The 27,746-nt window shown below is 40.1% G+C and overlaps 2 protein-coding genes across 7 annotated transcripts; both read right to left on the reverse strand.

Moving 5' to 3' along the window:
• Window positions 1–6,859: 6,859 nt before the first annotated feature.
• On the reverse strand, window positions 6,860–18,503 carry gpr176 (G protein-coupled receptor 176). Its single transcript, XM_032542644.1, has 3 exons — window positions 17,455–18,503; window positions 12,916–13,168; window positions 6,860–8,831 (listed from the first exon to the last, which is right to left on the reverse strand). The coding sequence occupies exons 1-3, from the start codon at window positions 17,681–17,683 to the stop codon at window positions 7,586–7,588; spliced, it is 1,728 nt and encodes a 575-aa protein (XP_032398535.1). The 5' UTR covers window positions 17,684–18,503; the 3' UTR covers window positions 6,860–7,585.
• A 1,224-nt stretch (window positions 18,504–19,727) lies between these two features.
• Window positions 19,728–27,351, reverse strand: acot20 (acyl-CoA thioesterase 20). 6 transcript variants are annotated; one of them, XM_032542647.1, is made up of 12 exons: window positions 25,732–26,729; window positions 25,110–25,275; window positions 24,693–24,918; window positions 24,362–24,628; window positions 24,088–24,274; window positions 23,908–23,984; window positions 23,628–23,836; window positions 23,246–23,495; window positions 22,469–22,785; window positions 21,551–22,108; window positions 21,254–21,456; window positions 19,728–20,591 (listed from the first exon to the last, which is right to left on the reverse strand). In XM_032542647.1, exons 10-12 carry the CDS (start codon window positions 22,005–22,007, stop codon window positions 20,013–20,015), a joined length of 1,239 nt encoding a protein of 412 aa, XP_032398538.1. In that variant the 5' UTR covers window positions 22,008–22,108; window positions 22,469–22,785; window positions 23,246–23,495; window positions 23,628–23,836; window positions 23,908–23,984; window positions 24,088–24,274; window positions 24,362–24,628; window positions 24,693–24,918; window positions 25,110–25,275; window positions 25,732–26,729; the 3' UTR covers window positions 19,728–20,012. The 6 variants fall into 6 exon arrangements, with proteins under 6 accessions (XP_032398538.1, XP_032398539.1, XP_032398540.1 ...); XM_032542648.1 differs by lacking the exons at window positions 23,246–23,495; window positions 23,628–23,836; window positions 23,908–23,984; ... (3 more) ...; window positions 25,110–25,275; window positions 25,732–26,729 and adding an exon at window positions 22,921–23,150; XM_032542649.1 differs by lacking the exons at window positions 23,246–23,495; window positions 23,628–23,836; window positions 23,908–23,984; ... (3 more) ...; window positions 25,110–25,275; window positions 25,732–26,729 and adding an exon at window positions 22,917–23,150.
• Window positions 27,352–27,746: the final 395 nt, after the last annotated feature.

Raw genomic sequence — 27,746 nt, forward strand, 5'->3', positions numbered from 1 at the left:
AGGCATATTTAAAAATATTAAAAATCTGATATTCTGATATATCAGCCAATACATACATATATTTTTTTTTAAATATATCCAGAAACGCGTAACAAAACATGAACAGATTTTCTTACCATTAGTAATTTGTAGTTATTTATGAGTTCTCACTGAATATAGTTCTCGCCAATATATCGGTCGGGCTCCAGAGCAGAGCCTTAGTAATTGTTGAAGGCCAGCACTAGATGGACAAAGAATCACCAGATCTTCACTATTGATTCGGTTCATGTTCTTATTTATGAATATACCACCTGAAGCAGGCTGGTTAGAATTGAATAGAATAGTTTTATATTGTCATTGTAGATGTACAACGTAATTGAATGTCTGAGGTTGTCGTGAAGTGAGACCTCCAGACATCCCATGGACTTCTGAATGTGTTTCGCCGTCTGGCACAAACCCCCGCATGAGTCCCAGAGAACAGCAGAGGCCTCGGGCCAACTCCCCGAGGCCTGATGCTCCCTTAAACCTTTCTGACAAGCCAGGAACAACTCAGGTTAGGTCCTGCCCTGCGCTCGCTCGCTGTCCGTCTGTCTTTAACAGTTATAGCCTAAATATCGGCGACAAACTTAACATGTTTTAAGTGCGATATCGCCTGAACGACAAGATATTTGAGCTCAGTATTCCCCCCTGTAAATCAAAATCTAATTTCTTGAGACATGAAGTGTGGACTGTGAAAGAGCAGGAAAGACGCATACAGTTTTCAAATACAATCTTCCAGTAGGCTACAAATTATAGAACTACAGATTATATAACGGCCAGTCGGTTTATTACTGCTTCACCATCATCACCATTTTTCCGAGAACTGGGGAGAGGTTGCCATGGGGATTTTTGCTGGTTGCCATTCACCAGCACAAGTACAGGTAATTTTCTTTCTCTCTCTCTCTCACGTCCTCCTCCCCACACTTATTTACCACTTTACAGACAGTCGGGAGTATTCTTGTAAAATAGACAACAAAGGGTACAATTTGTGTCGTTCGAACAGTATTAACCGATCAGATCAAATGTGTGTGCATCCTTTTTGCTGGTGATATTTGTGTTCAGATGTCAGTTTGCCTCGAGCACATTAATGTACCAGCAAGTAAGAGTTTTTTTTAAACCAGCCCCTGCTTCATGTCTATCACTAGCAATTTTCCATTAAGCCTCTGCACAAATGACTGCTCCGAATGGTAGATGGATTGCATTCATATAGTACCTTTATACTGAGTCAAAAGATTTTTACAATAACATTCACCCACAAAAACACACACACGGGCACACAGACACGCACCCAAGCACGCACACACACACAAACACACTTAATGTTGTTGTCTCACTCTTGGAAAGAGGGGAGAGCTCCAACAAAAAAGTAGGCGGTTTAAAATCAATAGAAACGTGTGTGTTTATTGCACAGTTGCACACACATGTACAATATTTGCTAGCAGCATCAGCCCTGCAATAGCCTCTAGGGAATGAGTCATCATGACAGGCGTTTGTCTTCATGACAATACACATCTGATGAAAGAAGAGAGAACACATCTGATGAAAGAAGAGAGTTATAGGTGAGGGGTGAGGGATCAAGCAGTGGTGAAAGCTGAGCTCCGAGGCCATGTGACCACTGTGATGCAAATATAACTCCTTTTCTCTGATGTCAGGTAGCCTTAGGTCATCTGAAAGCTGAGTGTTTGGAAAACACTGCTGTATGAATGTCGGGCTTTCACAGATGTGGTCGAGTGCCAGAGTCGGGACGACACGACACTAACACCGATCACACCTGTCACACACATCTTCTCTCTCACACACAGACACTCACATTTCTGTTCTTTCGTCGAATGACCGTTAAGTCATTTTTCAAAATCCTCTTGGCTTAATAATAGAGAGAAGTGACTGATGAGTTACAGGCCGAGGTAATTGTTTCACTCACTTAAACTCAGGCAGAAATGCCAAATGTCTGCAGAGGCACACAGCTGTGACTCACTACGTTTTCTTCTCCGAGCTGTCAGGCAATCTGAGCCGAGCTGAGAAGAGAGGTTGGGGCTCTCTGTCTTCCAGCACTCAAACAGCTTCCTTCAACCTGTCAGATAAGGCTGCATTTTTTATCAAGGCCACAACAACAACAACAACAACAACAACAACAACAAACAAGTGTGAAACCAGTAATGTCTTCCACCTCATATTTACATACCTAAAATGTATGTTTTGTCCATCTGTTTTGGAGCAATTTGTTTTACAACGGTATCCAAAACCGGTTCAACATTTTATAGTGTAAATTTTAAAAAGTGAAATGCAACAGGAAATATTTGCTGCTCAAAATGGTCTTATCTTTATCTTCTCACAGGATTACTTAATTACTATTTTGAGATGACAAGATGTTATGTTGTTTCTCCTAAACCCCCCTTATTACAAATGAGGGTTACAGAGTGTAGAAACACAAAAGTAAACTTGATGATTATGTGATATTCTGGACAAAATAGGTTTGCCTAAATAAATGACAACAACAAGAATAAGAATATCTGTCTACACAGGAAAATAAAATGTTGCGTGTGAAATTTCAGTCTTTCAATTCAAGGTCCACTTACTATTTTTTTCCCACAGCTCTCATTTTGTTTTAAGTGAGGCAATAAAGAATTTGGAAGACGTTTTTATTGTTATTCTATTGTGTTTTATATGTGTTCATGTAGTTGGGCAGAAAGGTGAGTTTAATTTGAGCAAACATGTACATTACTCTCCTGACATATTCTAATTTTTTTTTCAAAATAGAAAATAAAAGTGAAAAAAATACATATATATTTTTATATTTAAATGTACTGTTTAGAATTGAATTGGATCCCTGATATCCAATTTGATATTGTATAGGCAAGGCAAGGCAAGGCAGCTTTATTTGTATAGTACATTTCAGCAACAGGGCAATTCAAAGTGCTTTACACACAAAAACAGTTAAAAAATGAACCATTTAAAGAAAGGCAGCATCAAAAAGAAAGGTCCTCAGCCTTGATTTAAAAGAACTGAGAGTAGCAGCAGATCTGCAGGTTTCTGGGAGTTTGTTCCAGATATGAGGAGCTGACTCTGGGTTCTGACTCTAGGGACCGAAAGCAGACCTGTCCCTGATGACCTGAGAGGTCTGGGGGGGGGGGTCATAGTGTAGTAGCAGATCAGAAATGTATTTTGGCCCTAAACCGTTTGGTGATTTATAATCTAGCAAAAGTACTTTGAAATGCCAGTGTAAGGACTTCAGAACTGGAGTGATGTGATCCACTCTCTTGGTCTTGAGGAGAAACTGGCTGGAATAAAATAACATCTTTGTAATTGTCGTTTCCAGTGGGGCGCTCTTGAAAAAAACTGAAAGCACCCACTGAGTCATTCTTCATTAACAGCATCAGTCTGTATTATGTCCTTCGCCTCACACTGGCACTGTCCTCAGCTTGGTAGAGAACCTGCGCTTAAAGCAACGGTAACTGTTGTCTGTAGCAACAACGCTAATTAAATCAGTCTTTGCTTCCAGGTAGTACGACTGATGGTTACCAGAAATAATAAATAGGTAAAAAAAAAATCTTTCATTCTGCATCTATTTGTAAGTCCAGTAAGTGGACTTGTTTCTGTGGCTCTGTCAGCCATTTGGTCATGGATTTTCTCTGATGAGCATTAGATTTTTTTTTTTTAAGCATATTACATTGTTATTTTCATTGTGCATTTGAATAAACCAATCCCATGTAATGCTGCACTGTTGTTTTTTTCAGGATCTTCAGTTAGCGTACAGCCTTCAGCAGCTGGGAGCAACATTTCAGTTGATTTGAATGAATGGGATTGAGGTTGCATGATGTACTTTACGTTACTGCTGTGGGACGCACAAATGTTGATGTTAGACAACTGAAGATCAGGTCCATGTTCTTCTTCCAAGGAGGAAAAGCGACTAATATTCAAATATTCTCAACTCACTGAGACTGCCTCCCAATTATTATAAAGTCTTTTTTTTTATGGTTGTATGTTTTTTTGTCGGCCAAGCTCAGTGGCTGATTACTAGTTGAAGGCAGTGGTGGAATGTGATTTACTCAAGTACTGTACCTGAGTAAACATTTGAGGTACTGTTACCAACTTAACTTGGGTGTTTTAATCTCACGCCACATTCCTCTTCTACTCCACTGAAATTCAGAGATGAATTCAGAAGGATTGGACTTTTTACTCCACCACGATTATTTGACAGCAGTTGTTAAAAAAAACATATGAGAATGTCTGTGAAAAGGTTCTGAGGAAGAGGGCGCCCGGGATGCCCAGTTGGTAGAGCGTGCGCCCACATTCAGTGGTTTATTCCTCAACGCAGGGGCCCAGGGTTCAAACTCAAACTGCAGCAATTTCCTGCATGTCGTCTATCTCTCTCTCTCCTCTTTCATATATAAGCTGATTAAAGGCAAAAATAGCTAAAAAATATTAATAACAAAAAAAAGGTTCCTTGGTAAGAATAATGGAATGATAATAAAGTTCATTAAATGTGTTACTCCAAACTCCAAATTACAAAATTCAAATGAGAAACATTAAACATTAGATGAATTTGCATAATGCTTTCGCGTATGAAAAACATAAAGGAACAAATCCACTGTCATACATATTACACAAGTTAGTCTGAAACGTCCTGGAAAAAGGAATATTTATGCAATAATTTTTTTTGTAACAATACCAGCACAGTTAAAAGAAAGTTTTCATGAAATTCATTTACAGTAAAAAAAATTTAAAAATAGAAATCCTGTATTATACAGGGCCTTTGTGCATTAGATCCTGTTGTTACTTCTCATCACGGGACAATTTGCTCATGTCCTTTTGAGTCTCCATCTCTCATCCACTGAATTGATTGTGCCCACTGGCTTAAGACTGCTGTAATACAATACTATTTTCCATAGAGACTTTCCATGAGCATGAAGACTGAGAGGGGGGGAAAAACAACAATGACAATACCATTGAGAACATGAATAATACCACTCACGACAATTCCTGCTTAGATTACAATAAACCAAAGCTGACAACAAACTGAGACTTTGTTCTCCTGCTTCTGTTGCCGAAAAGCTCCTCATGTGCTCCTTCTTACACAGACTGCAAAGAAGATTAAACTCTACTTTAACAGTCTGGGTTTCAACTGCTAGAACTTTCTTAGAATTATAAATGTTGCAACCATGATTTCTTCTGTCCATTCTGCTAACAAGAGACCGTTTCAAGCTATTAAAAGATTGTTTAAGCGCAACTCTGACAACCGGAACTGAAACCTGATGTAAATAAAATAAAACATTGTTGATCACATAATAAATTACAGACTCCTTCAAAGGACTTCTTTATACTACGTAATAGCCTACTCATAACTGTAAAACAAACAAAGGGGGGCATATCGATTATTATTTTTCAAGAGTTTCATACATAAAAAACTGAGTGAATTGGAGTCATCAAGACTGTGTGATCAGATTTGATTGAACGAAACGACAACAACAATCAATTCAAATCTTATAAAGAATTGGATTGGTGCACAGAAAGACACAACATCATCTCATCCCCAATGAGACCCACCCACTACAAACCAGTGGGAAAAAATCACAAAAACATTCATTTGAATGTGTAATAACCAAAATTGGATTTTGTGTCCCTGGAGGATACCATCGGTCATAGTTAACTGCTAAGTTTGAGGCCCTTTAACACTTGAAATGTTACAAAAGTCTTTTGTGCCAATCAATGCCCAATGAGTTTTAAACTCATTTAGTTTATGTGAATCTAATCTGTAGTATGTGACTGTACTGTATCTCTGTTGTCAAGGTCGTAATGGTTTCAGGTGTTAAATATCTGAAACAGACTTGATTCAAATCAGGTAGAAAATATGACCTGAGGTCAGGGTATTCATAAAAACTCACACCAAAGAAATCAAATCATAGATCTTCTTTGAATTGATTCCTTGAATATCTAGCAGCAGCTACCGTAGTCTGCAATAAGCGTCTTAATACAGTCATTACCAAAGCAGACTTATAATATGAAACATATTATTTATCTCTTTCTCGCTTGTTAGTAGTAGCAATGGATACTGTCTCCAAACAGGCGTGACTGCACAATTTTGCCTGATAACAGCATGGGTAGGATGCAGCATAGATCCAGGTTCTTTGTGGACATAGCAGGGGATTGGAGGTAGCCCCTGGAGGAAGTTACGGCTTGACAAATATTTGAAGTGCAGCCCGACTCTGTTTACCTCAGCTACCAAACCTCAGTTACCAAAGCTTTAGGTTGAAGCTGCTACTATTGAATTATGAGTCACAAAGGAGATGGAGCCGACAGTATCCGAGTCAGAGAAATTGAAAGTTGAAAACCACTTTACAGAGCTTCTGATATGAACATTTGCCCTTGTAGTTGTTATTTGCTTGATTTTACATTTCATCGAGCAATTGATTGTCAGGAAACCAGGGAGAAATCAATCAAATTGATCGAAGGGGACTAAAAGATGCCTGACCTAAATTTTCTTTCTTTCTTATTCTTATCAAAACATACTGGTTATTGTCCTTATTTTTTTTTCTGTATATTTGATGTACATTGTGTTCTACAAAACAAGTCTAAACACACAGTTAAACTCTGACATATTCACATTTTTATAACAAGTATTTGCATTCAGTACTTTTTTTTTTTTTTAAGATTATTTTTTGGGCATTTTAGGCCTTTAATTTGACAGGACAGTTGAAGATATGAAAGGGGAGAGAGAGAGGGGGAGTGACATGCAGCAAAGGGCCGCAGGCTGGATTCGAACCCGGGCCAGCTGCGTCGAGGAGTAAACCTCTATACATGGGCACCCGCTCTACCAACTGAGCTATCTGGGTGCCCATACATTTTTAATCTTAAGCAAATCCACTTATATTATAGTACAAAATAACATCTACCACATGAGAAAAATGTGAATATTCCAAAAGTAAGACTTGAGAAAAAAAGGCCAGCAAAGGGCGAGTAAATGCCAAAACTTGACGTAAAACATGACTACAAAAAAACAGTCCAACAAAGGGTTAAGTCAAAGGACTGAAACAGGGACGTGTTTATTAACAGAGTGCAATCACAGTAACCATTTTACAAAATCTTTTGTTAGGAAGTTCAATATCCTCGCTTGATTATTTGCTATGGAAATATAGTATTCAGTATCAGTGCATCTCTCAGGATAATTGGATTTGTACAGTGTGTTCATTTAACCAATGATGCCAGCTCTAATCAAAACAAGGACATTCAAAAAGCCATCTGCCTCCTCAATTATCATGCAGCCATTGTAGTCCCGAATAAAGAAAGGGTAAAGTTGGAAACATTTCTCACAGCATTGTAAATCTTTTTATATAAAATTTAGCCTCGTCCAATGAGAAAACAGCGGTGCCTTAGGCATCTAGCTGGATTTCTACAAAGCCTACTATTGCGTATGAGAAAATTTGAAAAAAAAAGATTTAAATTAACCAAACCAAGCATCTCACCAAGCAGGTTGACTCATTAATATCTTGCCAAGGCATGGTCGACCCAAGAGGCCTACCCGGTAATGAGTTGTGGCCAGTGTTGCAGATCAGAGGCCAGCAGGAATAGTTCACTGGTCCACAGTTGGGATGGTGCTGACCTTGTTGTTCCTGCTGATTCTCCGTTCAGGCCTCGGCCTGGGCAGTTTAGTCTGGATCAGCTCCTCGGGTGTGTTACCCAGCGGAGGCAGCAGCCTCTTTTTGCTGTTCCTGGTCTCTGGTAACCACTGAGGTGGCAGTTCAAAGGGTCCAAAACCAAACTGTGTGGAGTCCTCAGCTTCACTAGGTGTAGCTGGTGCCACCTGAGATGAAGAGGCGTAAGCACATGTGTGGACCGGAGAGGCCCGGGGTGCTACGATTGAAGACGGGCCGTCCTTGGTGATGATTAGCCCCCCACCTGTCCCCTGCAGAAGATCTTTTTTGGTGATCACTTCACCTTTGAAGCTCCCAAGTCTTGAGCCATTCTTGTGGTCCTCTTTAGACCCAGAGCAGCCTCCTGATCCTTGAGAAGGGATCTCATTCTCTGCATTCTCTGCATCCTCTTCTTCCCCTTCTTCTTCAGAGGGCCTGAAGATCTGCTGCTGGCCAATGTTAAACATCTCCAGGAGCTGGCTCCCGGATCGACCGGCTGTCTCCAGTCCCACAGGCTCTCCGATCACGCCCTCTCCTCCCAAAGAGGCCAGACCCCCGGTGCTGACCATGTTACGGCGGCTGTAACGTCTGTGAATCCTGGACAGTAAGTCCAGCCAGCTATGACGCGCTGAGCGATTAACAGTCAGAAACAAGAGTGGGTTGGTGAGCAGGGACACCTTGGGTAGCCAGAGGGCTATCAGATACAGTGAGATGGGTAACTCTTTAGTGTCTGCCAAAACGGTGCGATAAATTACCAAGGCCCCATAGGGGGTGCTGCAGGCTGAGAAAGCCAGCACCACAGCCAGCAGAGTGGCGTGTAGCTCAGCCTCTTTCTGGGACACATACGGGATGGAGATACTGTTCTGGGGAGTCCTCAGCGCCGCAATTATCACCTTCTTCTTCTGGCTGGTACTGAGTGCTCTGCGGATCAGCAGCATTAAAAGAAAGACCAGAGCGAGCGGGAGGATCACCGTGGTGACGTTGTAGATCAACACGTACACCATGTGGCCCAGGGAGCGGGCGTGGTCATCGGAGCAGGACGAGGTGACATACACATCCGTCACATTGGTCACAGCGAACACAGGAAGGCTCACCACGGTCGCGTGGACCCAGATATAGATGACCAGATCTCGGGATCTTGCATCTGAGATCTTCCTCTCTAACGGGTACAGCACAGAGTAGTATCTAGAAACACAAATTATTTCAACATAAATACTTACATATGGGCCTTTTTTCTGTGACATGCTGTATATTTTGACACGTCACAGTCATAAAAAGTCCAGGTGTATACTAAAATGAATGATGGCTCAATTCCATTTAGCTGCCATTTATGGCGTTTTTCCATTAATGGTACCTGCTCGAATCGCCTCGACTCGGCTCGACCGCGGTGCCCCGTCCTCCTTTTTCAGATTAGTACCGCCTCATGCTTGAGGCGAGCCGTGGCTGGTCGTCATAGCAGGAAACTGCCGTGACCTAACGCGACACACACACAGAACGACCAAGGTGTTGTGTTTTTGATTCCTCGGCATGTGGCTGTTGCCACAGCCAAAAGACAAATTAGTTTCAAAAGAAGCTGGAGGGAGCAGAAAAAATTAAAAAAACGTTGGCTAAACTATTTACTAACTAAACTAACATGGCGGGTTTGTTCAGGACACTCCCTGTCTGTCACTATCAATGATGATGCAGTGAATAGTGGATTCACTCCGACCAATCAGTAGTCTGCAGGTTTTCACGTTTCCTTTTGGTAGCGCCTCAGCTTGCTTGGAACCTCAACTAAAGTAGTACTAAAAAAAGTACCTGTTAGCAGGTACCAGGGACGTTTTTTTGTAATATAAAAACCAAAAAAAGATGAGACGAGTCGAGTAGATACCATGCAGTGTAAAAACACCATTAGAGTCCTCGTGTTGTACATGCGGACTCACTGTATGGCTTCCTGGGACACTTGTGTAGACCTCAGCCGCCATTTATTTAGGTGTTTAGTAACACCTGTGCTTTTCTCTGTATGACGAGTCAAAATGTCTGCTGTTAAAAACACCTATTGTCTGACTAGAGAGTTGCCTGAATGCAGTCATGCTGACCCGGCTCAAGAAAATCTCTCATCAGATGATTTACATGGAAAGACAAGTGGAAATCAAAAGTAAATGCACCTAAATGCTCACATCCATAACAGAAGCTAAAGTATCCTGCTCTGAAAACACATGTCCACTATTTTTAGTGGGTGTGCAATAGAGCTTCAAGTGGTTATACTGAAAAGAGAGTAGACATATAAAATGTGTGCACCTGTTAAATAAGCAAAAATACTGACAAAAAGGAAAAAGGTGCAGTTGTTTTTAGTCTAATCTGTTGACACCAAATTGCTGCAGGATTGATTGCTAATATTGTTTTTATTTTTATTCTATTTTTATTACTTTTTCTATAAAGAGTGAACATAATGCTTCTGTAAAATACTTTAAACAGGAGACTTTAGGGGGAAAACAAACAAATACGAATTGAGAAAACAAAAATCAGAGGCATTTTTATTGAAATTTAGCTCATTTCTATGTGCTAATAATAGCATCATTTATCAATTAAAAAAAAAACACAGGTGTCTTTAATAATATTGTCTTTGTTGATGGAAGTGCACTTCTGAAATAATGCTATAACCTGAAAAATGAGTGCAACATAAAATCCTGTAAGCCGGTTATAAAATAGAGGCAAAAGCAAAATTGTGCATAGTTAAGATCATTTTATTGGAATGGGATGAAAGGATGTTCTGTCTGTGGAGTAATTACCTTATGCAGAAGTTGAAATCATACGAGTGTGTTTAACGCACACCCACAGACACATAACTAGATCTCCTCATATCCATCTTAAAGATAATAGGATGAATATTGTCTGTCATCCTGTTGTTGTCCCTTAATAATAGGCAAAACAAATTGTATGAAGGACTTGCTTATTTGTTGCTTATTTGAGTGTGTTGTGTGTGTGTGTGTGTGTGTGTGTGTGTGTGTGTGTGTGTGTGTGTGTGTGTGTGCGCACAAGCCATTAACTGCTGCAGTCTCAGCCCCACTGTATACACATCCTCGATTGCCCTCCTTGAGAATAAATAATTCATCGGTTTGATATAGCATTCTGATTGAGTTGCTATGGAGGCAAAATGAGCTTCAGTGAAACCAAGGCTGAGGCAAGGCTGCAACAATACACGATCTGACTGCAATCGCCATAAAAAGATAAATGAAACACTTAAATGTGGTGATAAAGTCCTGCATGGTTTTTATATTATGGCGATTGAGGCTTAATAATGTGGTAGCCTGTACTGCATATATACTGCATTCCTCAAATATTCATGTTTTGCACGGACGTTTGTACATAATACAAAATACAAGTCTCATACAGTTTGAGTAAACTACAGGATTACATGAATGAATGGTGGCGGTGTGAAATAAATATCCAGAATAAGGGGGCTTCTGTGCTTTGAACTTGCAAACAGCAGGGATGTAATTTATGGTAACAGTATTTATTTTTTTAGGCCAACGGATACCGCTATCTGTGTGTAGTCTGTCTGGGTTAGAGGTCTCACTGCTGCCACTGCTGACACATCTGTTCAAGAATGAGTGCCAGACAAAGTATTTCATTTTCTGGTAAGTAAGTTTATTTCTAACTACGGAAAATGAAAATGTCCTACATCCATATATATCATGTTAGATAAATATATTATTTAACATCCTCTCTCAGTACAGACTGTTCCACAAAAGAGAAATGGTTTGCTGACATGAGACAGGACTCAATAGTGTGGAAGTATTGTCCCATTCAACTAGCTAACTCAACTAGCTTGATAACAAACAGTTAGCAAGCTTGGAGAGCTTTTCTTCCCCTTAAACAACTCTTTCTTGACAAATAGGCCAAAGCTACGGTAGCATATTGTGACTGACTAGTGCTAGCACATTTCCAGCTAGCTAGTGTGTTTGCGGTTAGCATGTAGCTACAGTAGTTAACCAGCTAGCCAATATGTCTTTGAATTTGGTGGTTAGAATCACACAGGAAGTAGTATCGCGTTGCCAGACTTCTACAGTGCTGTGTCAGCGCTGGATCATGGTCTGGCTGAAGAAGTCAACTTAACATTCTGGTATAAGTGAAAATAACCATTAGCACGGTTATTTGTATTTCTCTAGACCGCTCACAGCTGTCAAGCCCCAGATGCAGAGATGGTGCTCTTGCAAAAACTGATAGCGGAAGGGAAAGAGAAAGCCTGACATCCGGCGCCCGAGAGACGCTGCTCGTGGCTTTATACCCCACATTGTACATCCAGTAAGCCAATCTACATTACTTGTTTGGTTTCACATAGCCTACTGTGTTTTACAAGACACATTTTTTTTTTAATGCCAAGGCAAGAAAAAAAAAAAAATCAGGGTTAGGTAGCCTATCAGATAACTGGCGGTGTAGAAAAGGCTTTACATGTTTAGAGAATTTTCTATGTAAAAAAAACAATAACAGAACATTTAATGTAACATAACTAATAATTTATGGGGGGTTTTAAATACTCATGAGATTTACTGTAAGAGAGGTTAGAGTCTTATTATCTAAACATACAGCTATGGTAGTGGGGGCAATAGAAGTAGCAACACTGCCAGTAGAATATCTAATTCAGTTATTGATAGTGAACTAAATACTACTAAAATTTAAGAAAAGTTTATTGTGACTGAGAAAGCCATAGTTGAGCTTCCAAATCGGTAAGGGCATGATCGTCAGCATTAGTGTAAGACCCTACTGTATGTGGGCAGCAGTTGCCATCTCAGGCTGCTTTTGGCTGCAGCTTTTAGCACGGCAGGGAGGACCGGGACACGTCTGCTCAGCATGGCATACACATGCTCCATCGATCACCGCCCCCTACCCGTCTCATCCACACCACAGGGTGTAGATGGAGATTGAAAAAGACAAAAATCAAAGAAAAAAATCTTCCAGAGTGGCTCTACTTGTGCAACGTGGATGTTTGTACTTCCATGTCAGAAAGAGAATAGCTCCAACTGACTCAGCCAAGCACCGTACTGATCAGAGAATCGATTTGAACCATCCACTTCTCTTAAAAGTGAGTGGGAGTTAACCAGCAGATACTGGCTGCATAGTGTAACTCAGCAAAAAAAAAAAAACATCGCTCTTGTCCTACTCACGGACAGACTGCTCTTTTTGTGTTGTAAGATGTGGATTTTAGCCACAATCATCTATGACTGGATTATCTTCTACTTGAACAATGCATGTAAATTAGTAAGTATTTGATGTTTTCTGAACTGACCTGTCGAGTGCGATGGCACTGAAACTGAGCACAGTGACCGAGCAGAACAGCTTATGGAGGAACTTGATGGCCTTGCAGAGCAGCAGAGTGTGAAGCCACCAGCAGCAGCGAGGGCTGGCTCCAAGCGCCATGTCGAAGGGAACGCACACTAGGCCGGCGCAGATACCCGAGCACGCCAGGTTCTTGATGAATCGGTTGGTCACAGACTTAAAGACATTCGTGCAGCAGGTGCACCACAACACAGTGGCATTTCCTGTGGAGAGGAGGGGAGCAGAGACTTAAAATAGCATCAAAAACACAGTTTGTCCTCTGACTTCCTTTTTAGAAAAATGTAATTTGTTGCATCTTTGAGTTTCTAGCTCAGTTTTTTTTTACTTAGTCACATTTTTCGTCGTCACGCCTTTTAATAAGCCACATAAACTCAAAGGTGTCCTTATCATTGGACAGAGTTTTAGTAACCTGGTAGATGGCACGTAACCCAAGACATTTTCTTTTGTCCTCCTCCAAGATGATGTCCAAGACTTGATGGCCCAGAGGTCTTTCAGCTATCTCTTCATGAAAAAGCCTTCCAATCTGCTTCACCAAAATCCTATCTATCTATCTATCTATCTATCTATCTATCTATCTATCTATCTATCTATCTATCTATCTATCCATCCATCTATCTACATTCATGTTTTAAAAATACCAATAATGATTATTATGTCTTAATCTGTGGTTTTGTGATTTGTAACAACAAGAACAATTGTAAGAATTAGTTGATTTTGTGCTGAATTTTTGCACACAAGTAATCAACATGATTGTTATCCTTAACTATACGTCCACTAATGCAGACAGAAATGAAAGAGCTCTTTGCAGGGTGAAGAAATCAGTTGAACCTAAACCGAGTGAGACAGCACATGATCAGGTTCAAGAAAAGAGCAACTGGCATTTCTATTAAGATCTCTTCATAATTTGGAGCAATGAGAGAGTAATGATTGTTAATTAGGTTTAAAAAGATGAAATTTATACTCCCTGCGAAGCCCTGGCGGATGTCAGGTCACACAGGGCTGCGTGTGATATGAGCCTCTCCAAATGTAATTAGACCCACAGTGTTAGCTGTGCTCTGATTGTCAGAGACAGAGCAAGATGTTCTCTGGTGAGGACAACTGCCATTTTTTCCTCCGGTTATTTGTTTCTGATGTCTTTAAATGTTCAGGACACAGTCAGAAAAAAAGCACTTACCACCAATTGCAAGGAAAAGATCAGGTTACTACAGCTTACAAAGATAGAAATAAAAGCTATGAAAGCAAGGTCAGATATAAAAATCAACTATGGTGGATTCAGCTGTGGAAATTTGGCCTGAGAGGTTTTAGATGGAGCTTGAAGATGCTGTTTTAGGAGAAAATGCTGTGCTTTCCTGCTAGTTTCAAACTGGGCAGGATTTTAGAGCAGCACAGAGGAGTAGTATTTCCGGGAAACCCTAATTAATTAATGCTAAATAATGCTCAGCCTCCATATTCTGTGAAGCTGACTCACATGGGATCATAAAATTAGCACAAATACTCATTGTTTAAAATGCATCATTACATAAAACAGGATGTTTACAGCAAAGATGTGTTCAGATTCCTACACTCACAGATTCTAGTGTATATCTAGTGATATTTTTGTATATACACTAGATTACTACATTGTTTGCCAATCCCCTTTTAAAACAGGAACAAATGACTATGTTACAAAGACCAGTCATGGTTAAAAGAAAACATTATTGACTGTTGATAGGAAACGTGATGTACACAGGGGCATTCTGTGTCAAACATGTTTTGCATCCACACTGGGGTGTCCCAGAGAATCTTTTGGCTGTAATTAAAACAATGTCCCACTTAAATGAGGACTAAAAGGGGAGCATGCTCACTTTTTTCAAATACTAATTAAAAAGTAATTTCCTTATAATTTTCCTTATTTAAGCATTAAGGTGTTCATTATGCTACTTAAGTCTAGACAAAGTACATAAATAGGAGTTGAAGTGCTCTTTGAGAATGTCTATAAAAAATAATGACTAATTTGCAAAGCAGTTTTGCATCATCATATAACTGTAAATCATAAAGTCTGTCCGTGTGAGTGCCATCACGTGGACAACATTGGGACCTCTACTCTTTTATAATCAGAGCTTGCATTGTCTGTAAAGTCACGTTGTCCTTTTGTGCCTAAAATCCTCGCGTAGCACTTGTGGAACACCTTGGCAATCATACTCACAGCACCCAATGGGGAGAAAAAGCACACACTTAAAATGATTGTTTGTTCCACTTAACAAAGAGCTGCCCAACTACACATGAAAAACTCAAAGTACTTCAAAAAATGCTTTGTTTGTCTACTTTATACACTGTCTACTTTACACACGTGAAATTAAGTTGTGTCATCTCTGGATTGGTGTTAATGAGCTGCTGTTATCAGTGAAGCAACTAATCCAAGTGTCTAAACATAGCAGCATTAATTGATAAAATTCAAAGTGTGAAACAAAGTGTCATTAAACACACTTAGCACGTTCTTAGTTGCATCGCTGTGGTGTTATAATTCCTTTAGTTTCAATGAGTGACTTATTTAAACAATGTAACCAACAGAGGAAATAGAATCCACATGCTGTCATTTCTCACAGACATGATTGATTAATAATCGTATTATTCAGTAATAATAATAATAATAATTCATTACATTTATGTAGCGCTTTATCATAGACACTCAAAGCGCTTTGGGGGGGGACTACTCTCTACCATCACCAATGTGTAGCACCCACCTGGGTGATGCACGGCGGCCGCCAGACGCTCCCCACACATCAGCTTGGTAGAGAGGGAGGGGAACATATGTTACTAGCATATATTAGCTGCTGCAGTGCACGCTGTGGCATATTAATCAGTTTTACAATCAAACCTCTGTGCTTTATTGGGGGGAAAAAAAGGATAACTGTCTGCTGATTAATAGAAATGTTAGCCTAAAATTTTTTAGGGGACATACACGTATTTAGAGCAATAGTCATTTGCCCATTTTCTCCTGGTTTCTGAGTTAGCTTCATCATATTTCATCATGGTGAATTTTCAATGGAGCTTATCATTGAGGCCATACTCATGAAAATTTGTGAAAAATACCACATTGAAATGCAGCACTTATATGAGGCAGTAGGATTATCATTTTTGGCTGCCAATAAGATGAAGGGAATGTCAAACTGTGTGACTGATGTGCTCAAGTGGTCCATCAATTTACACAGCTCCTTCCTCACTTCCATCTTCATCAGCAGCCTGTGCTTCTACTGGCACAAGCGGAGTCGGTACAAGTTCTGCTTGTAGGAAGCTCAAAATGTGTACCGTAAGTTATTGCTACTAATATTTGCCAATTTCATGGAGAAATATGTAGCTAACACCTGTCAAGTTTACCATTATAGCCTGAATCAACGTGCCAGTGTCTCCTTGGGTTGCCAACCCAAAACTTCACTTCAATGAAAGAAGGCATCAAATACACATTATATGTTTTGTTTAAGTCTTAAATAAATGTTTGCTTCTTGTATGTTTGAATTTACATACTGTAATAATGTAACACTTAACATCCAATATTCAAGTTAGCAGCAAATTAACATGCAAAACAGACTTGTCACACAACACCATTCATAGTATTGAATAGCATTCACCAGTCATATAGTATTGTACTGCACAGTGCATCCATATGGATAGCTAAGAACTAGACAGGATTTTTTTTTTTCTTTCAAATAAGTTGTGTGTTTCTTGACTTCGCTTTAATTTCAAAACAGAAACAGTAGGTATTGGAGTTAATTATAATATATATGTGGAGGATGTGCACAGTGAGTGTGACCAGATACAGCCTGAACCATGTAGTAAGCACTATCAAAGGGAGTTACCACCTGTCGAGGGAAAAGTCAGGTGAAATAAAGCATGAAAGCATGAACATTTGGAGGGATGACCTGTGAGCAGTATGGAGATTGGGCATGTTGGTTAAAAACTATGGGACATATTTGCAGTTTGCACCAACCAACGGTTTGAATGGGAAAATTGTTTGCTCTTCCGTGTTTTTGGTCATGTAATATAGTCATGTTTACACTATGTGTTTTAGATGGAAAAAATCTACATGCATTAGGCTATTAAGAAGAAAAAGATGACTGGATGAATAGCCTAGAATCCGATTCTAGCTTTATTGTGACAGTAACCATCTTTTCCCATTTACAGAATACTGCTGCTTCATATTTAAGTCTTTTAGGCATTGATGATTGGGCTAGGTTTTTGGAAGACTTGCTTGGTGTTGCAACTTCATTTTTCATAAAGGGTGTTGCCATAAGGTTCACTTGACCCACATTTAGGAATCAACTTGTTAAGGCTTAAAGAAAAAATAAATCTATTGAATGCTTTGAGTAATTAGAGTAATTATATGTGTGTGTGTGTGTGTGTGTGTGTGTGTGTGTGTGTGTGTGTTGTGTGTGTGTGTGTGTGTGTGTGTGTGTGTGTGTGTGTGTGTGTGTGCAGGAACATTGGCCTATATTTGTCTGGGGCGACTCACCGAGTAGCGACCCTATGAGGATGAAAACCTGGATGGTGGTGGTGAAGTCCCGGTAGGCTTGCTCTCGGATGGGGCGCTGCTGCTGATCCAGCCCGGTCCCCTCGGCAGGTGGGCTGCTGTCCCACCGCGTCGGCGTGCTCGAAGCATTAAGAAGATCCAGCCAGAGGTGGGCTGCTGTGAAATTGGCTGCACCGTCCCCGACCGTCGCAGCCCGGCTCCCACTATCCATGTCGGTTCACCCGGCGATCCTGACGGGCTTTAGGACGGCTGGCGGGAAGTCAGCAGCCAGCATTGGAGAGGCATTTCCGTTGGGATGATTGGTGATGCCTTGCAAAAAGGAGGAGAAAAATCTGCAAAACACAGCTTGCATGCATGCAGAGATGTCAGTTGAGATGTGTTCGGACACAGCCAATGCGTGCAGCTGCTAGGAGTAAGATGGGTTTTTTTTTTTATATGTCTGATGAATCAGAAAAAAAACATGGTGCAATGATCATACATTAAACCACAAGGAAATAACAAGCCTGTAGGCTGTATGATCCATACTCCTCCAATGCGGATGCATGGCAGAAATCAGTCAATGAAATGCGTGCGCAGCGAGGTTGGGTGCTCTATCTCTGACACCCAGTGCACCTAAAACCACACCGGTTTGCGAAGTGTACGTTCCGGTTAAAAGAGGCTTTCAGCACCGAGAACACAATATAATAACCTCTCGCCGTATAGTATGAAAACTAATATACTATCAGACAGTCAGGCTGATGCTCCGGCGGCCGCTGGCAATCGCAGTGTCAGAGCCTGTTCATTAGTAGACTGATGGGGAGCCTGGCTGCTGAATATCTCACAGCGCGAGGTGCAAGACTGGAGAAGAAGAGCCCCTCCTCTTCTTAAAGCATCCAGAAACTCCACTCAATCGTATGAATGGCAAGCGAAAGAGAGTGTGGCCGAACTACACACTGATCAGTAATGCTGTTGGTATATACAGATGGGCAAAGGTCCTATCATCAAAGCAGACACAAATCAGTTAACCTTTAGGTAAATAAAATGTATCCAAAGACCCAGCTAAACAATGTACACATGGTTCCATTTTATAATAATGAGGCACGTCTGTTTGTCCACCCCAAAAAGGGTTAGGCTTAGACATTACATTAGGTTTAACCTCAACAACTGTGCTGTTGTCTTGCCCAGACTGTTCTTTCACAGGCACTTGTTACATTCCTCTTTGGTTTGCTGAATACCAACATTTGTGAGGACATTCCTCAGTAAAACAAAACAGCATGTCATGATTTATTTTGTTTTAAACAGTAAATCAATTTGTAGTGTCCTTTGTAAGGCAAGGCAGTGGACCCGCAAGGAGATGCCCATATGGACCCATCGTGGAGAAACTGCTAAAGATCAATGCATGAAAATGACTATTCACAGCAGGACTAGAATTAGTGACTTCTATCTTTGAAAATATTAGGTAGAGGATCAAAACTCATAATTCATTGTTTTGCTAATACTTATTTTAGTGCTAATACATTCCCAATATTCCAATTCCTTCATACTTGTGGAATTAGCACAGTACACGTCTGACATTCCAACATATTAGGTCTTTTCCCCCATCGTAGTCGTGCATGTCCGTACCAGCTTCTGCAAAGACTGTGTTCATAAAGGTGGATGTGCTGAGACAGCGGCCAGTGTCTTTGTCTCCAAAGAATCAGACTCTCTTCTTTGATGCAGGTTACAGTGTTAATAAAATCCCAAAGAGAAAAACATACTTCATCAAAGCAAATCCACTTCGCTTTGAAACAGACAACAGCCCTTCATATAAAATAACAAGAGCTTGAACTTTAACATTAGAATAAAACCACAACATTGGATTTAGTGTTCATTTATAATATATGCTTTTGTTTCATAATGTTTCATCATTTGTTCCACATTATATTGTATATGACAAAACATATCTCACATTATGTGTAAGAAGCATCAAAACGTAATGTAGGAAGGCTGAGCTGCCACTAGATGCCGACATTTTTCCAAATGATAATTCACATTACTTGAGTTTCCTCTTGGAGACTAATGGAGCTATATGTCTGGCTTCTCTACCCCTTTAAAATATTTCAACAATGGAATCTAATCCCCAAAGACTGTACATTTCATTTTATGCTTATGTACAATAAATCTTTGCATATCTGCAACAAAGTCTCTCCTGATTGAAATGAACATCACTGCAAAGTTTATAACAATTACACTGATTAGTGTAAGAGGAGGAATTATTACAGATCGAAACAAGATGATGCAACTGCTGATTGGCTTAGTGTAAGACTAATTTATATAGAACATGTTTACTTATTGCTTACAATCATCTAAATTGTTCTTTTTTTAATTTTTTAAAGTAGTAGGGATATCACAGTATTATTAAATTCACAAAAAAGTCCAAAGCTTCAACATAAAACTCATATAATTGAATACCCCTTTGAAAATGTCATTCATTAGAATCTAATGGCACGATTAAGCATTTCTAATGACAGCCGTTCTGGGACGCTTGACACACTTGATGCAGCATCGCTTGCCAACAAGTACTAGTTGTCCAAGTGGCTCTTGAAGAACTCCTGGACTTTTCCCCACAGGTCGAGCTGAGCCTCAGAATGGGCTTTTGGCTCCCCACCAAACACCACATCACTCCCTACTGCTCCATGAAACCCAGACGAACAAAAAGGCATGTGAGGGACTTCCAAAAAGTGTCCAGCTTTAGGGTATGTTACTAACTGAAAAGTCTCTTTGCCATGATTTTTTAGCGTTGCAGCAGCCTGCTTGGCAAAAAAAACACTATTCCAGTTGCGGTCATCTTCCGACACGGCAAACAGGAACTGGCAGCTGGCCCGTTCAATCGGAATCAATGACGCCCTGTTCTTTTCCAAGGAGGGGTCAGGTAAGGCATCTCGTACATCTACAAGCCCAGACTCTAGGATTTTAATGTTCTTCATGACAGGGGGAAGTGGAGGTATAACAATGTCTTTGTAGTGTAAAGGAATCACAGTATTTGCATTGCAGCCATTAATACAGACGGTTGCTGAGATCCCAGAGAAGAAAGATGACATCGACAAAGCCAAACCGCCACTGTGAGAGATTGCTATGATGCCAATCCCCGGACCTTTAACCTGCACAGAGAGGTAAGGTGTTATTAATCATGTTTAGAATATTGTACCCCTGCTAAAATGCCCGATTTTACACGATCAATAAATAACAACCATGCCTCAAATCTATCCAAAACCAGAGCCTAAACAAACAAGAGTTGCAACGAACGATGATTTCCATTACCTTGTTTCATCAGAAAAAAAGGGCTAAAAGTACTGAAAAATCTCAAAAATCCCTAAATCACTCAACTTTCTTAATTTGTCTAACACACACATCTAACAAAACCTAAAAATATTCAGTTTATAATATATTTAGGTACACATTATGGGAAGCTGGGGCTAGAGAATAAGTTATAAAAATAGTTCAGATCAGTTTCCTAGAATTATCTTAATTAATCATAATTTGCAAAAGACCTCAAAAACAGTATGTCACAGCCATAGAGTTGTGCCATCAGAAGCCTGTAGAGGGCAACACTGACACAGTAAATATTGGCCTATAATATATATATATATATATATATATATATATATAAAATACATTCGTACTGTGTGTGTAATTAATTCATTAGACAAATTTTTTACAATAAGAACAAAAATTAACCATCACACAGAAAGATAAAATGGAGATTATTTCATGTTATAGTGTATATGTGATTATCTATGCTGTTTTGATCTTTAATACTAACCTCTGGCTGTGCCCTCAGATAAGATACAGCCTCTTCGAAGTACTCCAATTCCAACTTTTTAGGTATTTTTGGTAAATCCTGGTAGTCTGTATAGGCCAGTGCAAGAACAACAAAACCTTTATTTGCCAAGAGGCTGGCTCTGGGCTCAGTAAGACGTCCACCAAATGTGTACAAATCCACTATTCCTGGGAACGGTCCCTTTCCTGAAGGGAACAAGAAAACAAAAGGGAGAAGGAAAGTTAAGTAGAACACTGACATCTCTCCGATGTGTCAGGTATCATCAAGAGAACAACTAACCTGGCGGTACGAAGAGGACTCCTCGTATTCTTCCCACTTGCACAGGTGTTCTCTTCATCCCCTCTGTCATGTATCGTCTCTCGTTGGTTTCAGAGGCCAACACCTCACCAGTCTCTCCACTCAGTGCTTCTATCTCCACCAGTGTTGGGCTGAGCACATTCTTCTTTAGAAGTTTACTGTGTGGCGTCTCCGGTGCCAGGGCCCAAAACAAACCCATGGGCTCCACTCCGGTGTAACTTCCTCCCAGCGAGGGTGCACGGTAGACATCCACCAGGCCGGTTTCATCTGCTTTGTACAGAGCAGAAGCCTTGAAAACCACCCCTCTGTCATCAACTACTTTGGACCTCAGTTGAACTTGTTTGTGAGGAGCGAGTCCCTCTACTTTCACCTGCACCATTTTATCGAAGAGACACCGAACACTGGGGAGAATTTTCAGGCGGACCTGTGAGTAAGCCATTTCAGCTCTTCAAGATGGGAGAGAAACAGTGACTCACTGTTATGGCTTAAATGCCCTTCCGCTTTCCTTTGTTTGTAGGGACAGCTATGTCGTCACTGGATCTGTTAAGGAAATCAAGAATTAAATGAATGTCTTGCACACAAACAATCACCTCTGTGTGACTCAGCTCTACCAAATGTCATAATATTAATTAAAGAGCCCCTCTTTTACTCCTTTTCAGCGTCATATTAATGGCAGAAAATTGAGTTTTCATTATATATGACATACAACCAAGGTGACATCAGACCACAAGACCAAAAGAAAAGAGAAATGTTTTCACCAAGAAACTTTATTTATATCAAAATGTGAAAAAAAAAGAGTAAAGAGAACTTTCTAAATGAAACCTAGAACTCTAATCTATATACACACACAGTAGCTAAATTGTATCTGTGTCCAGTCATCTACCATCTATCAGGGATTGCCATCATCTCGCCTATCGCAGCTTTGTTAGCAGGTGCTGGGGCCGGGGATATTTAGGATCGAGTCAGGATTGTATTCCAGTCCTGTGCTGTACTCGGATAAGCCAGGAGTTTCCTGATCCGGCTGGTTGATACGCCGGCACCCGCCTGCCACTTGACTGAGTAGGGAGACATGTTGGGAAGCCGCTTCTTCCTTTAAAGGTCTTTCATATTGGGATACCAGGTCATTGGGATGGAGATTTTATTCATCTCCTCAGCAAATGGCACTGGGTCCTCAAACACCTCCTCGAAGACGAGCCTCATCAGGTCATCCACATATGCTGAAAAATATTGTATTCACAATAACCTTTTGTAGTTCTTTCATGAATCCACCCCCCCCCCTTATACATATCTTGAGTATGACCATAAGTATTACATTGTGTTTTCCTGTTATCTTTTAAAATAAAGTAACTAACTGTATGTGGGGTCCGTTTTAACAGGCCTTTCTGAGCATTCACCCTTTTCTGATTTGGGGAACAAGTCCTTGTAGACAGTTTACCAAAGAGATGTTGTTGCTTGGCTGTAGTCTGCATTTTTGTTGTAATGCAGAGCTGCTAGGTACAGCCTACAATCACACAAATTGATAAATGTAATGACCTATTGGAGTTCAATTTTTCTTTACACTTAATATTAGCCAATACCCAGTTACTTTTTATAAAGCTGTTGTATGTAGATATTATAGAAAAGAATTTTCTGTAGTTTTTAAAAAATATATTTTGAAGGCCCATTTAGGGTTCATACCTGGTAGGAACCACTTTGTCGGATCCCTCAACACTCGGTCCGGATGTTCACACTTGGGAAAGATGGGGTTTTCATGTTTGTGAACATTTTGGATGTGGTTGACCAAGGATGTCCACTTGGCCACCTTTTCAGGCCCTGTTTTTGATGAGTTGGCACTCCAGTAAAGATGATGTTTTATGCTGCGCAGCCACTTTCTCAGCACCACACACTGCCTGTTTTTTTGCCACTTTGCCCAGTTTCTTGGACAAACCTGATAAAAGTAGATATGCAATAAATGTAAAATTGAGACATAGTTTGACAATCACTTGTTACAGAGACAAAAAGCAGATTATGTCTAACAGCTACAAAGTATGTTGTGAAATATACAAGGATGAAAATGTACCTTTTACAAAGTGCCACACGTCATAAACCTGTGTGATGTTTCTTTCCCTAAGAAACTTCTGAATTTGTGGATGGCGGTCAGTAACAATGTAGTCCACTGCCAAAGCATTTGATTCAAGAATATCTAGGCATCTTTTCAATCCCTCCTCCACCATATGGTACCTACCACATACTTCAATGCTCTGGTGGGGGGTGGATGAAATTACAAAGCTGTGAGACGTTTGTTTAAATAATGTTTAAACATGTTTTGCAAGCCTAAAGAAATTAATTATTTAACTCACCTGAACAAGCTGAAGGTCCAAAATAGTGTTGCTCTCCAGGTGCATCATGGTGTTACTGACATACTTAGCTGAATGGCCTAAAGAAAACAAGACAAAGAAAGGTAGAAGGGTTTAAAACAAATGAAATGCAAAAGTTTAATAACTATAAAAATATCAGACAATGTCGGAGTTTTGGCCTACCTGGTGAGTCTGCTCGCATGTCTCCACAAAGTCTGAGAGTCTGAGCGTTCCCTTCTGCTTTAGCTGCTGCAAAAGATTCTGCTGGTCCGTTGTCCATTTGAGGATAATAGCTGGCTCCAAGAAATTCCTAGCATGCATCCTGAAGGTGTCGTACGGAAAAAATCTGGAGCTGCATGGCCTTCCATATCTAAGAATACATAAAATAAAGAAATGTCAGGATAGAAAGGTCCATTGTATGCAATTTTCATATGCTGGAAAAAAGATATAACATTACCTTTTCCAGTTGTATGAAGGATGCACCTGTGAAATATGTGGCTACTGACAACAGAAGGTTGCCAACAGGGGTACTTCGAACCATGGGCTGGCTCTGCCACGGCCTCGAGTAGTTGCATTTTGGGCAAAACTGGTTGAATGCCACACAATTCGTAGCAGCCGGACATCACACCTAGTATTGCACACTGGACAGTTGTCAAATAGCTCTCTGAAGCAGCTTTCAAAGACAACATATTTATCATTAGCATATGTGGCTCTTGACACAAACCTAAAAAACAAAACTTACTTTGCTTTCAACTCATTCTAAAATACAGCTAAAATATGAAACTTACGACGTGTCAGTATCCTTCGTAAGAACAAAGTGGCCCTGGTTACATGTTGAGTCTAGCAGCTCCACAGGCTCTGCTGAAGTGACTGCTTCCTCTTCCTCCTCCAACTCAAGACAAGGTCTCTTTCTAGGTCTGACTAACTGGCCCTTAAATGGTGCAGAGAGTGGGGAGTCACAGCGGGATGTGGTTTTAGTCCCAACACTGACACAAGACACCGTTGCCTGGGAGCCTATAAAAGAAAACACACACACACACACACACACACACACAATATATATATATATATTTATAATTATGTGTGGTTAAATATACTATATATCCTAGAGTTTTTATTAAAGTGCATTTTAATTCCTATAGTCCACATAACTTATTAATGTATCTCAAATGCAAAAACACATTTGATTCCTCTGTTTTATATACCTTTGCTTCTCATGTGATGCTCTCTCAGTGTGCCCCTGGATAACTGTGTTCTGACCGAAAACATCTTTTTAGAAGCCACCGACTGTGTGCCCACTGAGATGGTTTGTGGATAGTCAGTCTGGCATCCTACTGCCTGAAATCTAGTTTCCGTGGTACCAGTGTCCTCCTGTGATGTAGACAGAGTCAAATTCAGTAATTGAGGAGCCAGCCAACATCTCGAAAGCTAAACAGTATCCTTGTATTATACTAATGTAAATCACAGAACCACATCCACACTTGAACAAAAGATCTAGAGATCGTAAGACAAACTGCATCTGCCGCCGCCATTTTCAGACTAAGTAAACGTTAATTATAAATCCACCTATCCATTTCACCCTTGATCTTGCGAGCAAAAACAATCCCCATTACTTACGTTGTAGAATGTTAAATAAAACTGGTCCAACAACTGATAAGCAACCCCTTTTAAACGCAAAAGCACAATCTAACGTTAGCAACTTAACTAAGGACTACAGCTGAGTGAGCACAAACTAGCTTAGTCACAACCATCAACACTTACACAGCAGAGTAGCTACGTTCTTTGTTTTTAAACAAAACAAATCTACAAATAACAAAGGACACTTACAAGTTGTGATACAAAAGCTCCAGGTTGGTCAGACAAAGTGGGAACTGACCCGTCTTTCAGCAACAAACGCTTGGAAAACCCCGAGTTGAACTGTGCCCAGTTCACAAAACTATCCTTGGTAAAATGCTGAAAACACAAAACAATGTTGAGGTTGTATTGATCAGGGTGAGTTCCATGAATAAATTCAAGCCACAGATTCTTCTTTTCTTCTTCTTTTGGAAGCCCAAACAATTGTGTTACGCTTGCTCACCCAAGCACACAACGCCTCCACTGGGACATGATCAATTTAGTCCAAACAAATCGTTCAATGCCGACCTGCCTGCTTCCAGGGCCTCCTATCTTCTCTTTAGGGAGAGGGCGTGCTGCTCAACGGGCTTTTTTTAATTGTCTATGTCAATGATTGGGGAATTTAAGGCAGGAATGCAGACGATGCGTTTCAGGCAGTTGAAGAGAAGTGCTTTTTTCTGTGGGAGAGAAAGCTCCTTTTGGAGTGACAACATTTTTTTGTACTTTATACATATATTACATACACAACAAAACTAAATAACACACTTAATGACGGGAAACACAAAAGAAAAGCATAATAGGGGCTCTTTAAAAATATTCACCAAGCAGTACCGACATTGCGTTACTGAGAAAGAACTGTGTGGCACTTTTTACTCTGTAGTGCCTTGAATCTGGGCGCAAAATAATCATAAATATTAATAAACACTCATCCAACTGTTTGGTGTAGTGACTGTACTTCTCTATAATTTACTTTTCTATATTGTATTTACAGTGCCATCTCTAAACTTAACCAGATACATAACAATATATATTCTGCATAGAATAGAAGAAGGCACTGACATTTTGGAGTAGGTACAAATACTAATTTATTTACAAGGCCAAACATAAGCTGCATGAAGACACCTTTCACCAACATTGGTAATTATAAACCCAGGAAAGAGTCACATGACAGCACCTGGGTGTTCCATCTGTTAAGTATATGAAAAAGACGTTAGGCCTTGATAAACAGCATTTGTCATTGACGAGGCGATGGGTTGTCTCTGTGGCTAACCAACTAACGTTAACTGAGAAATGCCGCGAGTGTCTTTACACTAGTTGATAGAGAAGAGTGCATTTGCACGGTACTAGGTAATGTCCTTACTGGGTGAAAGTTTAAGATAACACAGCTCACTGGTCTGCAGTAACAACAAGCGACGAGTAGTTGTCAACCAATTAAGATGAGAGCTAACTTTATATTATTATACCTCATAGTATATAAAAATACGATATACATCTAACGCTATGATTACTACTGAGGATATAAGTTAGCTAGCTAGCTCAATTAGCTAACGTTAACAAAGTTAGCTAACGTTAGCAGGAAAGTAACTTTGCAGGTATGAGCTTGCTATTGTATTTTGTCTAAGTTAAGCGCCTTTGTTTTGAACAAACTGGCTATGCGTAGACCAATTTGGGCCATACTGTAAATACCTATCCAAATATTAGCTCCCACCAGCCAGAACATTCCTGAAAATCATACCTTTATAAATACGAAGCATTGATGTATACAGAGGATACAACCACAGCACCAAGTAGGAAACTGGGCGCAACCATTTTTCCAAAGAAGGGGGAGGGAGGTTGGATTTGGGGTCAACTGCCTCTGAAGTTTCTTTGTTTAGTGATGAGAACTGCTATTCAACTTATCTCGAAATATTCTTTTAAAATATATGTATTTAAAATGAAATATAAGGAGATACAATACAAAAAGGACGGCAGCCCCCCCCCCCCCCCCCATGGAATGTGTAGAATGGTACCAGCGAGAGATTTACAGTAGCTTATTTCAAACATGAGAGGGTTTCATTTCATAATAAGTATTAATAATTAGTCAGGTAATAATTATTGATCAAAAATATGATCAACTTCAGGATCATACATGTATGTAGAAAGGTGAAGCAGCCACTAGATGTCAGCATTGGCACAGAGCTTTAAATGTGCAAATCCTAGGCCTACTTGAAAGGTTAAAGACGCCTGTA

The sequence above is a fragment of the Etheostoma spectabile genome, chromosome 18 (assembly GCF_008692095.1).
Source record: "Etheostoma spectabile isolate EspeVRDwgs_2016 chromosome 18, UIUC_Espe_1.0, whole genome shotgun sequence".
NCBI classification, from domain to species: Eukaryota; Metazoa; Chordata; class Actinopteri; order Perciformes; family Percidae; genus Etheostoma; species Etheostoma spectabile.

Excerpts from the sequence above, each read along its gene's own strand:
- gpr176 (XM_032542644.1), bottom strand. The coding sequence starts at position 17,683 with ATGGATAGTGGGAGCCGGGCTGCGACGGTCGGGGACGGTGCAGCCAAT. Across the intron at positions 13,169-17,454 it reads CCTCATAGGGTCGCTACTCG|GAAATGCCACTGTGTTGTGG; the intron begins GTGAGTCGCCCC and ends TCCTCTCCACAG. Across the intron at positions 8,832-12,915 it reads AGTGCCATCGCACTCGACAG|ATACTACTCTGTGCTGTACC; the intron begins GTCAGTTCAGAA and ends TTGTGTTTCTAG.
- acot20 (XM_032542650.1), bottom strand. The coding sequence starts at position 22,007 with ATGGCTTACTCACAGGTCCGCCTGAAAATTCTCCCCAGTGTTCGGTGT. Across the intron at positions 21,457-21,550 it reads AGTCCTCTTCGTACCGCCAG|GAAAGGGACCGTTCCCAGGA; the intron begins GTTAGTTGTTCT and ends TGTTCCCTTCAG. Across the intron at positions 20,592-21,253 it reads ATCTGAGGGCACAGCCAGAG|GTTAAAGGTCCGGGGATTGG; the intron begins GTTAGTATTAAA and ends CTCTCTGTGCAG.